The 13,973-nt window shown below is 37.7% G+C and overlaps 2 protein-coding genes across 2 annotated transcripts; one reads left to right on the top strand and one right to left on the bottom strand.

Moving 5' to 3' along the window:
• Positions 1–963: 963 nt before the first annotated feature.
• LOC114542567 lies at positions 964–2,687 on the top strand. Its single transcript, XM_028562087.1, has one exon. The coding sequence runs from the start codon at positions 1,415–1,417 to the stop codon at positions 2,447–2,449; it is 1,035 nt and encodes a 344-aa protein (XP_028417888.1). The 5' UTR covers positions 964–1,414; the 3' UTR covers positions 2,450–2,687.
• A 578-nt stretch (positions 2,688–3,265) lies between these two features.
• On the bottom strand, positions 3,266–13,426 carry LOC114542566. Its single transcript, XM_028562086.1, has 8 exons — positions 13,114–13,426; positions 12,295–12,350; positions 9,979–12,157; positions 8,934–9,345; positions 6,843–6,891; positions 4,955–5,379; positions 4,152–4,689; positions 3,266–4,074 (listed from the first exon to the last, which is right to left on the bottom strand). Exons 5-8 carry the CDS (start codon positions 6,850–6,852, stop codon positions 3,266–3,268), a joined length of 1,782 nt encoding a protein of 593 aa, XP_028417887.1. The 5' UTR covers positions 6,853–6,891; positions 8,934–9,345; positions 9,979–12,157; positions 12,295–12,350; positions 13,114–13,426.
• Between the last annotated feature and the right edge of the window lie 547 nt (positions 13,427–13,973).

Raw genomic sequence — 13,973 nt, 5'->3', positions numbered from 1 at the left:
GTCAAGGAATATAGCTAAAGATGTTCGCAGTTCTTCAAATAGTTTCATGATTTTTTAGCTAAACACCTCAACCGGTAAAAGCACACAAATACTCAATATATCTAGTACAATCCACGATTTCATTTGGAAGGGCAATTTTCACATCAACAAAATGCTGTTCATCTCAAACAACAAACAATGTGGATGCCAAATTTAGTGCAAAAAGTTTGGAGATTTCCTTGAGATTTCGAGCTATCCGGCTTGCTCAATAAATACCCGTGACTCAGGTTTACAAACTTCACAGCTGCTTAGGCATATGTTCCCGTAAAAATGCGGAATTATCCGGGGAAATATCAACGAGAAGTGAAACTAAAGGTTGTAAGAAACATATTACGTACTTTTTTCTCGTTTTAGAAATCAACGTTGGGGCGAGAGACTTTGCTCAAACTCACGCGCGCCAATATTGTGTTCAAGCTATCGGTCTACTTTGCCGCATTTGAATGTACTTATCACTCGCCCATATTCAGTCCAAGCCATTTGAAAATTATATAATACAATTTATATAATTACAATTTATATAATATGTAAATTTAGACCGCTTTAGCATGAGAGTTTCCAAGCCATTCACAAATAAACACAGCCGTTTAAAAAATACAACCGCTCATCGAAGCCATGGAATCTTTGTCGGCAACATTTAACCAAAATCCACTGTTAAAAGGTCCATTTTTAACAGCAGAAGCAATGTTCGTGAGCTAATAAGGAGCTTCCATACTTTAAACTTTTCGATCGTTGCCGAAAGAAGTTCAGATCTCCATAAAACTTTCGCTTTGTAAATTTCGTTCAAAATTCGAATTCGAATAAACATGCGGCTATGTGCCAGCGATTTTTTGCACAGCGACAACAAATTTCCCAGCTGTTTGCCGTCCGTTCACTGGTCCCGTTGTCGTGTAATTGTCGTGTATGGAATTTAGTGTGATCATTAGAAGCGTCATGGCTGCCAACGTGGATGAGCTGCAAAATTTTGTGAGTGCTCTTGATAGTTTGTTTCTTCAATGTCAGAGATCTCAATGTAATCGGGATCCAATAGGATCAGAACATTGCAAGAACAAAATGGAAGACTATATTCTTATCGTAGTTGCTATGAAGACAGCTGTAGATGAAAATACAGCGCCAAATTCGTCGTTAAGAATTTTGCTTGGTAATTTGATTGCTACAATGGAAAGAGAACTGGAAAAGTTAGCTGAGATTGTCGACAATTATCCCATCGAGGAAGTAAGAAATGTTATTTCGCTTTTGCCTAGTACGGGAGGAAGACCTGCATATAACATCACCAAGGTACAAATCGAACAGTTGAGAGAAACAGGGATGAAGTGGTTAGTGGTGTAACATTGCAGAACTTTTGGGTGTGTCTGAGCGAACCCTTCAAAGACGAAGGATGGAATTCGGAATTGAACCAAGTTTCTCAGAAATTTCAAATTATGATCTGGATAATCAAATAAGAGAAATTCTCCAATTGACACCATATAGTGGTGAGTGTTACGTCAGAGGTAGTTTAAAAGGAAGACAGGTAAATGTCCAAAGACATAGAGTTAGAGCTAGTAGCCAAAGAGTCGATCCAATTGGTAGGAGTATACGAAAAAGGTATGCAATTTGTCGACGTGTCTACAATGTTCGTGGGGCAAACCATTTGTGGCATATTGACTCTAACCATAAATTGATATCATGGAGATTTGTAATTCATGGTTGCATTGATGGTTTTAGCAGAACAGTTATTTACCTAAAATGTTGCACAAACAATAGAGCAGACACTGTTCTTCGCTTGTTTGAAAACGGTGTGGGAGAGTTTGGCCTACCATCTAGAGTTCGAGGTGACCATGGCGTCGAGAATGTTGATGTTGCAAGATACATGGTTTATAATAGAGGCACCGATAGAGGCAGTTTTATCGCTGGTAGAAGTGTGCACAATCAGCGTATTGAGCGATTGTGGGCAGAAGTCAACAGAGTTATGACAGCACTATACAAGGATTTGTTCAAATTTCTAGAGAGAAGTGAACAACTTGATTCCCTTAATGAAGTACACCTTTTTGCTCTCCAGTATGTTTTTCTACCTCGCATTAATGTATCCTTAGCTGAATTCCGAAGGCAGTGGAATCATCATGGAATGAGAACTGCCAATCATCAGTCACCATTAGCATTATGGCATACTAATATGATAACAGTCCCAGATGATTCGACAGTAATTAACTGGGAATCCTATGGAATTGACTACAGTACCTCAGGACAAGCAATTCAAACAAACAATAACATTGTTATTCCCAATTCAGATATTGAACTTACTGAAGCACAACTCCATTACCTGCAACAAACGGTAGATCCTTCCCAGGATGATGGGAATAATGGTATAGAACATTTTTTAAATACAGTGGACATAGTTGGTGATTTTATTTCTGAGGAAACAATAGACATTTGAATTGTTTAATTAACTATAGTAACAGTAAAAACAAACATTGAAATTACATCAATCCCATAAATTATGTAATTTATTTCATTAAAACAACAAAGAACCTGCAGTACAAATTTTCTGCTTAACAATGTTAAAGTGATAGTTGTAATGTTTATATTATAATTGTACATCTGGAACAGTATCAGTGTTTATACTTATGAATTATAAAAAATTTCTTTATTAAACATACTATAAAGGCCACAGACATAAATCACCCTTTCAATGTGCTTCGAATATTTAGTATGATAAAATATCCATTGAAAACTTTGGAAAAAACATGGAAAACACATGATAAAAAAACTTGAAGTGCAATCAGCAAAAGCCATGTTTGTTACCTTGTTTAAACTGCATATTAAAAATTTCATTAAAACTGAAATTTGAGAGGATGCAAGTATGAAACCTTTAACTGTTGTGATTCATGAATAATTCCCATTCTGTTGTAATTACCATCTCAATCATGCTTTTTTCATTAAATACATGGAAGTTGCTCTGTGGAACCTAAACCAAACAAAAACTTAGACTACTATACATCGCTTAAACCAGTTTGTACTCTACACAATGTCAAATGACCATGACTGATACCCCCTCATAATGTTTAGGAACTCTTCAGCAAGAGCCAAATACGATTCATAAGTTGAGGGTAGCTCAATTAAGGGGGCACATGTGCGAGCAATGGGCCGTCTTTCCACACCAGTGAGGGTACTGAATGTAACTGTGATTGAATCGCAGGTGATGATATCACTTCCTGTGCAAAAATGCAAGAACTTTGCCAATGCTTGGCCTTCAGGACTTCACAAATCGCTTCAGGTGGGCAAGACTCTCTCGTTCAGCATCATTGGAAGGCTCTGCTCGAAATAGCTTTATAATTTTCTTTGCAGTAGGGGTTTTGCTTTTATACAACTCTTTGAGATCCTCAAAGGTTTGGAATGCTTTATGCTCTTGTAACATATGTAACATAGGAGCCCAACAGTTCACAATGTATCTTGGTTTCTGTATCAGCTCCTGATGTGCCAATTCGTTGATAATTTCTTTAATATTTTCCTGCGATGCTACTCTAAAGCACTTCAAAGAAGACAAAAAGTCACTGACATCTTCAGCATCTTTGTCAAAGCTATCACCAAGACACTGATCCAGAACATCCTGGTCTTCAGCTGGGATATATTCTTTGAATGTGGCAAGTAGAAATTCCGTTGTGATGCATTCCTCCCCAAACAAGCATGATGCCATGAACAGAAAAGAAAGTTGAAGTGGGAAATAACCATAATTCTTGTATCCATAGACAAGAATACGAGCAATAGCTTGCCATTCACGTTTCTGCATATCGTGCCTTATGAATGGTGTTTTCTCCTTCCTTCCCACAGCTAAAGACATAAAACAATTGTCCCAAAAATGTGTCAAAACATCCAATATAACACCCTTCCCTTTTCCTTTCTCTGGTTCACCACGTGCATCGATCACAACCACATCAAGATAACTGTTCAAAATGCTTGGGTCGGTAAATATTTCGGTTAAATCCTTACGGATGGTGGATCGGTGGACGGTGACTGTTTTGGGAAGCATTGGAGTGTACATTGTTATTAAATGCAAATCAGCTAAAAAGACAAAGTGAAGAAATTAGTTTATTTGTTACAGGTTAATTAGAACATAATATTTTTAGTACATTTCCTACCTTCATCCATATCAGAAAAAACCTGCCCTGTTTCAACATCAATAATTTCCTGCTGTGGACTACGAGTCTGATCTTCATGTTCACCAATTTCTTCATCAACAACATTGGGTGGAGCTGGTTGGGTGTTGACATTAATAGGAGGGTGGTTAGAGTTGACATTTATTTGATTAGGTTGGATCGCTTGGGTCTGTATAGGTTGGGTGTTGACATTGGCCTGCTGGGGTTGAGTGTTAAGACAAGGCAGTGTAGGCTGGCTATTAACATTTGTCAGGGAAGGCTGGGTATCAGCATCAGTTGGAGGGTGATTGGAATTGACATTTGTTAAAGGGGGGTGGGTGCCTGCATTCATTGTAGTAGGTTGGATGTCAAAATTGGCATGTTGGGACTGGGTGTGGGAAGCAGGTATGTTGGAGTTGAAATTAAATGAATGGGGATGGGTGGTAACATTGCTTTCATCAGTTTGGCAATCCAGAAAACACTCATCTAATTCTTCTTCTTGAGCACAAGTTGACAGAGGACTTGACAACATATTGGTTTGCTAAGGATGATAAAAGTATGTGGACAATCTCATCAAAAGTTTACTACAAACTAATGAAAACAGGATAAATGCTCATTATCACAGGAATTTAAGTCATTAGATTGCAATTAGTCTAGTGAGTAGTAAGCACTTAGGTAATGTAAAGTACATGATGGCTTCTTGAGCAAAATTTTGTTAACATACTGTAAAACTTGCCTAACTCGTTTAACTGCGCAGAGGGATTTCTGCATGTATGTATGTATTTTAAATTAACAATATAAAATACCTGTGCTACATTTCCATATGAGGCCAAGTCAAAGAGTTGTTGATTTGGGCGGATATAAACAGGCTTATTTCTATACAGCCGCTGTAGCATGGCACCATCTATACCATGCTGTCCAGGTGCCAGTGATGGAACCACCAGACGTGAATGAACGGAAACTAATAATTCAATATCCACACCGGGTGGAATTTTACCATCAAAAGCCTCAATTATCGCTCTTTCGACTTCCATCATTGACTGACTTTTTGTAAATCTGCACCCTGAAATAACGTGACCTCTTTCATTCAGAGCGAGACGTGTTCCTTGCCGGGGTACGACTTGGTCGTCAGGGCCACTTAGTAAAACCAAATCTCGCAAAAATGGCTTGTTTTCGCTAACGTTTGCTTTTTGTTTTCCCTCCTTGCGAGTCGAGCGCGAAGGTCGTTGACCTGGAAAATGGTGTCTTACTGAGTAAGGTCTATATCTATTAGCTGTTGGTTCACTTGATCTTGAAGTGGAAGGTCTTGAAGTAGATGGGAGTAATTATAGAATGCCCCGCAATTTCAAACCATAGTAAATCAAATCATCCGGCTACACCGCAAGTCAGCCTACTCACCTATTGTTACATTGACTACACGGCTACATTGACTACGCGGCTACATTGACTACGCGGATACATTGACTACGCGGATACATTGACTACGCGGATACATTGACTACGCGGTACATTGACTACGCGGATACATTGACTACGCGGCTACATTGACTAGCGGATACATTGACTACGCGGATACATTGACTACGCGGATACATTGACTACGCGGATACATTGACTACGCGGCTACATTGACTACGCGGATACATTGACTACGCGGATACATTGACTACGCGGATACATTGACTACGCGGATACATTGACTACGCGGATACATTGACTACGCGGATACATTGACTACGCGGATACATTGACTACGCGGATACATTGACTACGCGGCTACATTGACTACGCGGATACGTTCAGTATATTGGCTACGCGGCTACATTGACTACGCGGATACATTGGCTACGCGGATACGTTCAGTACATTGGCTACGCGGCTACATTGACTACGCGGATACATTGGCTACGCGGATATGTTCAGAACATTGACTACGCGGCTACATTCAGTACATTGGCTAAGCGGCTACATTGGCTACGTGTCTACATTGGCTACGCCACCCTTATCCTAATCTTATAACCAAATCCTAACCATAACCATAACCATAACCCTAACCCTAACCCTAACCCTAACCCTAACCCTAAGCCAAAAAAAACCCACAAAAAAACCCAAAATCTAACCAAAACTTATTTGAAGGGTGCAAACTGCATTTTCAGTATAATTGTGCACACACGAAAAATATGGCTACACACACGAAACAGTAAATCACTCCCAAGAATTCGTAAACGACGAAGGCGCGCATACCAACAAAATCGAAGGACACTGGCGCCAGCTTAAGGTATCTCTACCAACTCATGGCAGGAGAAAACATCATTATTCCTCCTGTTTAGCAGAATTCATATGGAGATACAAGCATAGAGAAGATGACTTGTTCTGGACATTTCTCGAAGAAATAAAATATTTATACCCTATTTGAAAGATAATAATATTATTTTCCCTGTGACTATTTGACCTGACGGGCAGCCGGTCACATCCCAAAATGTACTAAATGACCGGCACCTTACTAAATATAAAATGTATTGTTTACCGTTAATTTTACCGATTTGCAGGTCGGTTCAAGAAGTAAAGCATGCACCTTCCGCGTTCTTGCACTCGGGTTCTAATCCCCTCCGGGACAATATTTTCCCCCTTTTTCTCCACTTTTAGTAGTCACAGTGTATTATTTTACAAATTAATAAACACAGTGTTACTCACCAAAAAGCATCCTAAACAAGCACCCTCAATCTTTAAATACCGTACAACCCTAAATGTAACCAAAAATATGTATGTATTCACGTAGCCACGTAGCCACGTAGCCACTTTACATATAGTACTCTCCCATGCGGGGTATTCTATAGTTGTACCATGCACTGGACGAAAAGATAGATTTGCCTGTATGCAAATGTATGGGCAAATTTATTGCCAATTTCAAATTCGATCGTATATGACCACATTTGCACCATTGCAAATTTTTAAATTTGCCTCGTGTTTGCACCTAGTGCGATACAGTGATTGCCGCGATGCCACCCGGTGCGAATTTAGTGCAAATTTATTGTAAATTTATAACATTGCACATATTGCGATTGCAGTGTGATTTTGTTGTGAACATAAAATTTGCGATTTGTATCACGCGTGTTGCCATTTTCGTGGAAAATGCAAAATGAAACTTGTTCAAATTATGCTGGTCGATTTGATTTGTTTGCGTGTGCTTTCTATTTTTGTGTCGCGCAATTGAATTTTTTAAAGTGTAAGCGAAGGTAAATAAAAAATTATTTTCTTATTATTTTTAAAAAATATATTGAAATCGTACATATATAAGACAATAATATAAACACGTAAAGTCATAGATTCAATATAAACCTATAGATGTTCAAGAATATCCTGAATAGATCCTAATGCGTACAATAATATAGCTACATGCTATTTATAAACCGATATAATTTATATACATTTAGTTAAAAAATGTCTATACAACAGAATTCGAAGCCGGCAACCTATTTTTTTCGCATATCGTTCTCATATTGCATCTTCTAAAATCTTATAAAATTTTTAAAATTGATTGTTATTTTCCATACTCTCCAGTCATATATACTTCATAATCAGTCTACGAGTTTTTATAAAACATGAACATGGAATTTTTCATCATGTAGACCACAGTTAATGGAACATACATGGTTTAGAGACTACATATAATTAATTATATAAGTAGTTACAATAGAACTCATTAACTATATATGTCGTCGGGGTCGGGGAACATTTGTGCAAAAAATTGTTCCTTATTCGCCACGTGTCTATTGTATTTTGAACAAATAAACCAATAGTAAGGTCTGAATTAACATGTTGTTCAAGAGGATCTAAGCCAAGCTATTATCGCTATTGGTTAATTGGGCAAAAATACAATAGACATGCATGTGACGGATACAGAACAATTTTCAGCATAAACCTGCAGGGCAATAACATAAATAATGAGTTGTATTGTACTTCCATCTAGTATCCAAACCATGTATATTCTAGCTAATAACTGTATGTAGACTAAAGCCCTGGTCAAACGAGAATGATAGTTGATGAGAGTTGATAAGAGTTGCAACTCTCGCTTGCGTTTGACCGCGAACTCTCATACACTCTCGTGCACTCTCATCAACTCTCATCGACTTTGAACTGGTTCAAATTTTGATGAGAGTTGATGAGAATTGATGACAGTTTGGGCGCGTTTGATCGGTCATGAGAGTTGATGAGAGTTGCAAAAGCGCCAGCGGTTTGCATTTCGTAGCAGACTAGACTCTGACTAGTGACAGAACAATAGTGCAAAATGTTTGGAAAACTCTCGTGCGAACTCTCGCTTTTCAACTCTCATCAACTCTCATTCTCGTTTGACCGTCGCATCGAGAGTTTGGAAAACTCTCGTGCGAACTCTCGCTTCTCAACTCTCATCAACTATCATTCTCGTTTGACCAGGGCTTAAGGTGCAAGTTTGCCGGGTTGAGAAATCCTCAACAGTGCTAGTACGGAAAATAGCTATGCAAAGTTGACAGATTGGATGGCTATATTTGTTTTCCATACTGCTCAGCATGGCTCTACAGCATAGAAATAGTGGACCATACGTCGTCAGCATATGTGACTAAATGAGTTGCACATTTTCTTACGTAAAGTGTAGAAAATTTACGAAATTAAATTTGGTTTTTCCATACATCCAAAAAAATAGGTAGCGCTGAACTCTTATACATATAGTTTAATCATGCAATAGACTTAGCTAGTTGTTCACAAAAATGGAAACATTTTAACGGTAATTAAGTGTAGTTTTTTAACCTGTTTTTAAATTTAACTTTCTTCCATCATCAATGGATGCCATAATCATCTAATTTTTAATCATCCAATCAGGGATGTCACTTGCTGGCAAACAAACCATTCTTTCGCCCATAATTCTTTCTTTGAACATGGAGCGAGCCTTCTCCGAAATTCGCCTGGTATATTTCCGGTCCAAGCTTTCCAACACGCTTTGGAATCTCTCGCTACGCCATGACAATGGGCGGGTTTTTAATATTTTCTTCGTACCCAAAGCGTCATCGTCGGATTCGGACTCGCCATCTCTTTCAATTACCTCTTCCTCGCTGTGCTCGGGAGACATACATGACATTTTCATCCCCTTTCTAAATTCTGCTTTTTCAGCCTCAGGCCAAGAGGTAGTTTTATTTAGTGCATCCAGCCGGCGTCGAAGTTTCTATGCATATACGAGAAAACAATGCATTAGCTGTGTAATTCATTAGCTATGTTGATCTGAACTTACTAGATTATTTTATGATAGTTATGTCTCCCATAGATTTCTTGTTATTCTTATAGTTGTATTCAAGTTGAATAAGAAATGCGTATTATTCTTTTTGAGGCCCAAAAATGGCAAAGAGAGGGATTGATGTCCCAACAACAATGATTGGTTGTCCCAAAAATTGCGAGAATTTGAGATGAAGTTGAAGTTATATGTGTCGAACGAGAGGTTGGAAACGTTTTGTAAATCAGGTTCGTAATTTCCGTGCATTAAACTAAAGTATACAAATTTGCAAACTTTGCAAAGCCATATTTTCGGCATCTCATGACATTTCGCGGCCAAACTTTGCATTTCTACTAATTTCAGTAGTACGCTCTTTTTAGCTGTGGTGATTTTAATGGGTTATCTTGCGTGTATAAAAAAGTTGTCTATAATGCAAAAGGTCCATTTAATCTTTATGTTTGATGATTTAATCCTTGTATTTGGCTCGTGAGAGCAAAACATGAAATCCGTCTAATAATTTTGAACAACGGCATATGCCATTGCGAAAGTTGGAAACAAACAAGGTACGTTTTTAAATTGATTTCTTACATCTGCCTTGCGATGGCGACGTCGTCATTTTGCAAAACATTGCTTCTCTGCCCTGAATCGACCTCCTTGCGTCTCCTCCGCATTGTCAAGAAATGCGCCTTCATTGCTCCTAGAAAATGGTATCAGACTGATTCAATCTTGCAAGTTCGTCCGAAAAAGGGCAACGTTCTCGGGATAAGTGGGATTCATGCAATTGTCTCACCTAAGAGAAGATTGGTGAGGTACGTTTTTCGTTTATGGCACCAGAGTCAGAGGAATATAAACTCAACTATTCCGGCATATATATAATCAATCACCTAATCATATATTTATCATTTATAGACCTGGAGGGAGGGAAGGGAAAATATATCCCGAGGGGTTCGCTTCCATGCATATGAACGCAAACTCTCGATTTTTCCCGGTGAGCCGGTATTAAAACACGATCACACACGCTTGCCTAGCAAAGGTGGGATAATAAGTGGGATAATAGGCGGTATGAATTGCATGTGAAACGACCTTCAAACTCATCTCAGCAAGCCGAGCTCTCCTGGCTAACCGGGCTATCCCACCTCATATGAACAGGCCCTTAGTTCCTTTTGAAATTGATTATTTTTACGGTCTGCTAACATGAATGTATGAATATCAGCATCTCCACTTAACGATACTCTGCCGCAGCTTGTTTTATGCCGTGGGTCAAAATCAAACGTAAGCTTTGGGAAGTTTTCAAAATTTCCTACTTCCGAACAACCCGTGTACCGGCGGTAGCAGTTTGGGTCTATGCTTGAAGCAAGAACAAATTGAAACGGAGGCTAGGTTTGATCGGATTCAATTTTTATTTTTCAAGGGAACAAGCCCTTAAAATCGTTAGCTATCTCTAAGTTTTGATGTGAAAGTTAATAATGATAGTCAGTAGTCACGTGTTGTATCAATCAAAATAATTTGTGACTACACCCCCGGTTAAGCTTAACACGTGCGCCAGACTGATTCGTCATCTTCGTTGCCATGTTTTCGTGTTCAAAAAATATTTAATGGCTTGGAAATTGACTCTTGTATTCTATATTTTATCCTATGAATTTAATGGTCTTAACGTACTCCTTTTGTGTATGAATATTAATGTTAAAGTAAGTATGTATTAAAATGTATTCAAACCGCATGATTTTGTGTTTTGCCTAAGTCGCAATATACATTCCGAGGATATTCTTCATTAAATTTTTACAGCTAAAACCAGAAACAAACGTAATTGAACTCTCTTTCCTGACGGGATAGAAAACTCTACAAACATTCGAATCACCTCAAATATATTTTTTCATGCATGGATGCTGAGACCTACACACCTTGTTTACCCTGTCAATACCTGTTTGCATTTTGTCATCCAGGGCTGAAAGTGAAAGTTACTTTTCAAATAAACTTCTTGTATAAACTACAATATACCCCATCTTTACTAGCTATAATGCTCAATATGCACACCGGTTTCTATTTAGGCATGCATATATAAACAATTTATAGCAATGCAGTATGCCAGATGAGTATACAGGTTATTGAACAAGGCAATAGAGGGTACCATGCAGAATTACTTAGACAGAATTCAATCTATTCAACTGCCTACCAGAAAATGGCGATAAAAAGTGCTATATATACCTAACCATTAATTGGCATAGTAACACCTCATAATTTTGTTATTCTATTTCTGGTACTATACAATGATTCAGGCTCTGTTAAAAATCATTTCTATGACAAGTAAAATTTGCCATTATATATATTTTGAATATTTTGAACAAAAAACCCTTATTCAACCCTGTAGTTTGTATGCTATATAACCATCTAAGGGCTTGGCAGACTTTAGTGCTAATTAACCCCTAGCTGCAAACTAATGCAATTACTGTTCTACATCTAGCAGATCTTATTTATGGATTTTAAAAAGTTCCCTTAGTAAGTTAATACGTTAGAGGATGCCATGTATATGTCTCTTAACACTGGCCTCTTTGACAGAGGATGAGTCTGAATTCCAAAAAAATATATGGTGCTTACAATATAATCACTTATTGGTGAGAAACACAGCCTATTGTTGTTGTAATCTATGCTTTTCCTTTACTGCAACTTACTTTCAATTATCTGATCTGACATCTTTTCCATGCCAGTCAATGCCTTGATATTTCTCACCAGGAGTTTGTTGGTGTCTTCATTAGCTTTTGCTCTAAAACTACATTATAAATTTAAATACTAAAGTGTTGCATGTATCTAGGCAATTATTGATTCTTTTTTAAATTGATTTTATGTACCATTTGCTATATGATGTACAAAACCTATTACATCACAAAATGTGGAATATATACCCACCTCTGAGTTAAGTCCCATCCCTGTTCCAGGCCTTTTACTGCTGAACGGACAGTACGCTGAGAAATTAAATGTAATTGCATATAGGTTATTGGGTAGTTACTAAAGCTCTCTTCTATAATCTATATAAATATAGATGTGCATAATAATTATGTCAATATTGTCTGAAATTGTTTTATTTTTAGGAAGTTTTACTTGAAATCCAAATGAAAATGATAAATCAATGAAATTGATGTGAGTATTCATCATCATGAAGATTATAATAGCATGCAATATAACAATAGAGTTGATTTTCGCAGGCATAAATGTGTTTTTGGCCCGACTCTGAACTTATTTTAGCCCAAGCGTAGCGAGGGTTAAACGGTATTCTGAGGAAGTCCAAAAACACATTTATGCCCAAGAACATCAACTGAATTACTATTATATTAACTTTTTTAAAGGGCAATTTTTGTATAAAAACACTACAATGGATAAACACTACAGTCATTCTTCTGATTGGCTAAGATTGAGGTGGGCTAAAATATATTTTAGCCTGGCAAATTTATCATTTTAGCCCGCAAATATTTAAATACACCGCAATGCCCACCAAAGTTAATATAATAAAATATTACCACACTTCTTTACTAAAACTGTCTTGTATTATTTATATATATCTGACCATACATAATATTAAAATTGTCTAAAATTTTTCATTATTTTATAGGGAGTTTGGATTGGAATCCAAGTGACAAGTATTAATTAATCACTGAAATTACTGTAAGTTTTCATCATCATTGAAATTTACAAGCATGCAATATTCCAGTGGCATGTATGAAGGTCTACCTGTCGCGTTCCCACCTTGTAGAGACTTTGTCTACAAAGTGGAGTTCGCTTGTGTCAACCATACCATACGCTCTCTTCTTATGATTTATTTTATTATCGCATAAAGTACGGTGAAAACTAAAATACAAATATTGAACACTTTGAACACACATACACGAATACAACCACATTTAACTATAGTATATACAAACTTACGTCTTTAGATAGATGCGGATGACAGATGATCGATTGCAGGCTAATATGTATAGTATAAAGTATATCGAAGCTCCTATTTTTTAACAAAAAACGAACCAAACCCTTTCTTCAACGTTCAAAGGCGTTGCTACGCGACGACCGTGTCCGTCCTGGGCCGTAATGGCTAAAGTTAATATTAATTAAGTCAGGCTGTAATGTTTACATAATTATATACATCGAAAAAACGGCACACTCCTCGCCCAAGGATATCTATGACAGTCTATCCTTGTACTCAGTTTCCTGTCCGTTTTGAGCTGCTAGAAGTAACACTAATTCCGATATTGGTCGAAATACGGATTTCCTTTTTCCATCCTTACAAACTAGGATTCTCGCTTTCCTAATTCTCCCGTCTTCGCTCTTGATCGACTCCGTTACCTTTCCCATCTGCCACTCGTTACGAGGAAGTTCTTTATCTTTCACTAACACCAGATCACCGACAGTTAAATCAGTTTCTTTCATCTCCCACTTAGATCTAGATTCTACGGATTCCACAAGGATTCTACGGATTGTTCCTATTTGGCGTTCCCACACGCCACCAAAGTGAGAAGCATGGGGTGGGTTGAACTTCCATTCGCATCCCTGTCCGTTAACGTATTTCTCAATTCTCTCTTTATCCATCTCCGTGA

This window comes from Dendronephthya gigantea, unplaced genomic scaffold (assembly GCF_004324835.1).
Source record: "Dendronephthya gigantea isolate DGI-Jeju-01 unplaced genomic scaffold, DenGig_1.0 000366F, whole genome shotgun sequence".
NCBI lineage: Eukaryota > Metazoa > Cnidaria > Anthozoa > Malacalcyonacea > Nephtheidae > Dendronephthya > Dendronephthya gigantea.
This window is presented reverse-complemented; position numbering and strand designations above follow the sequence as displayed.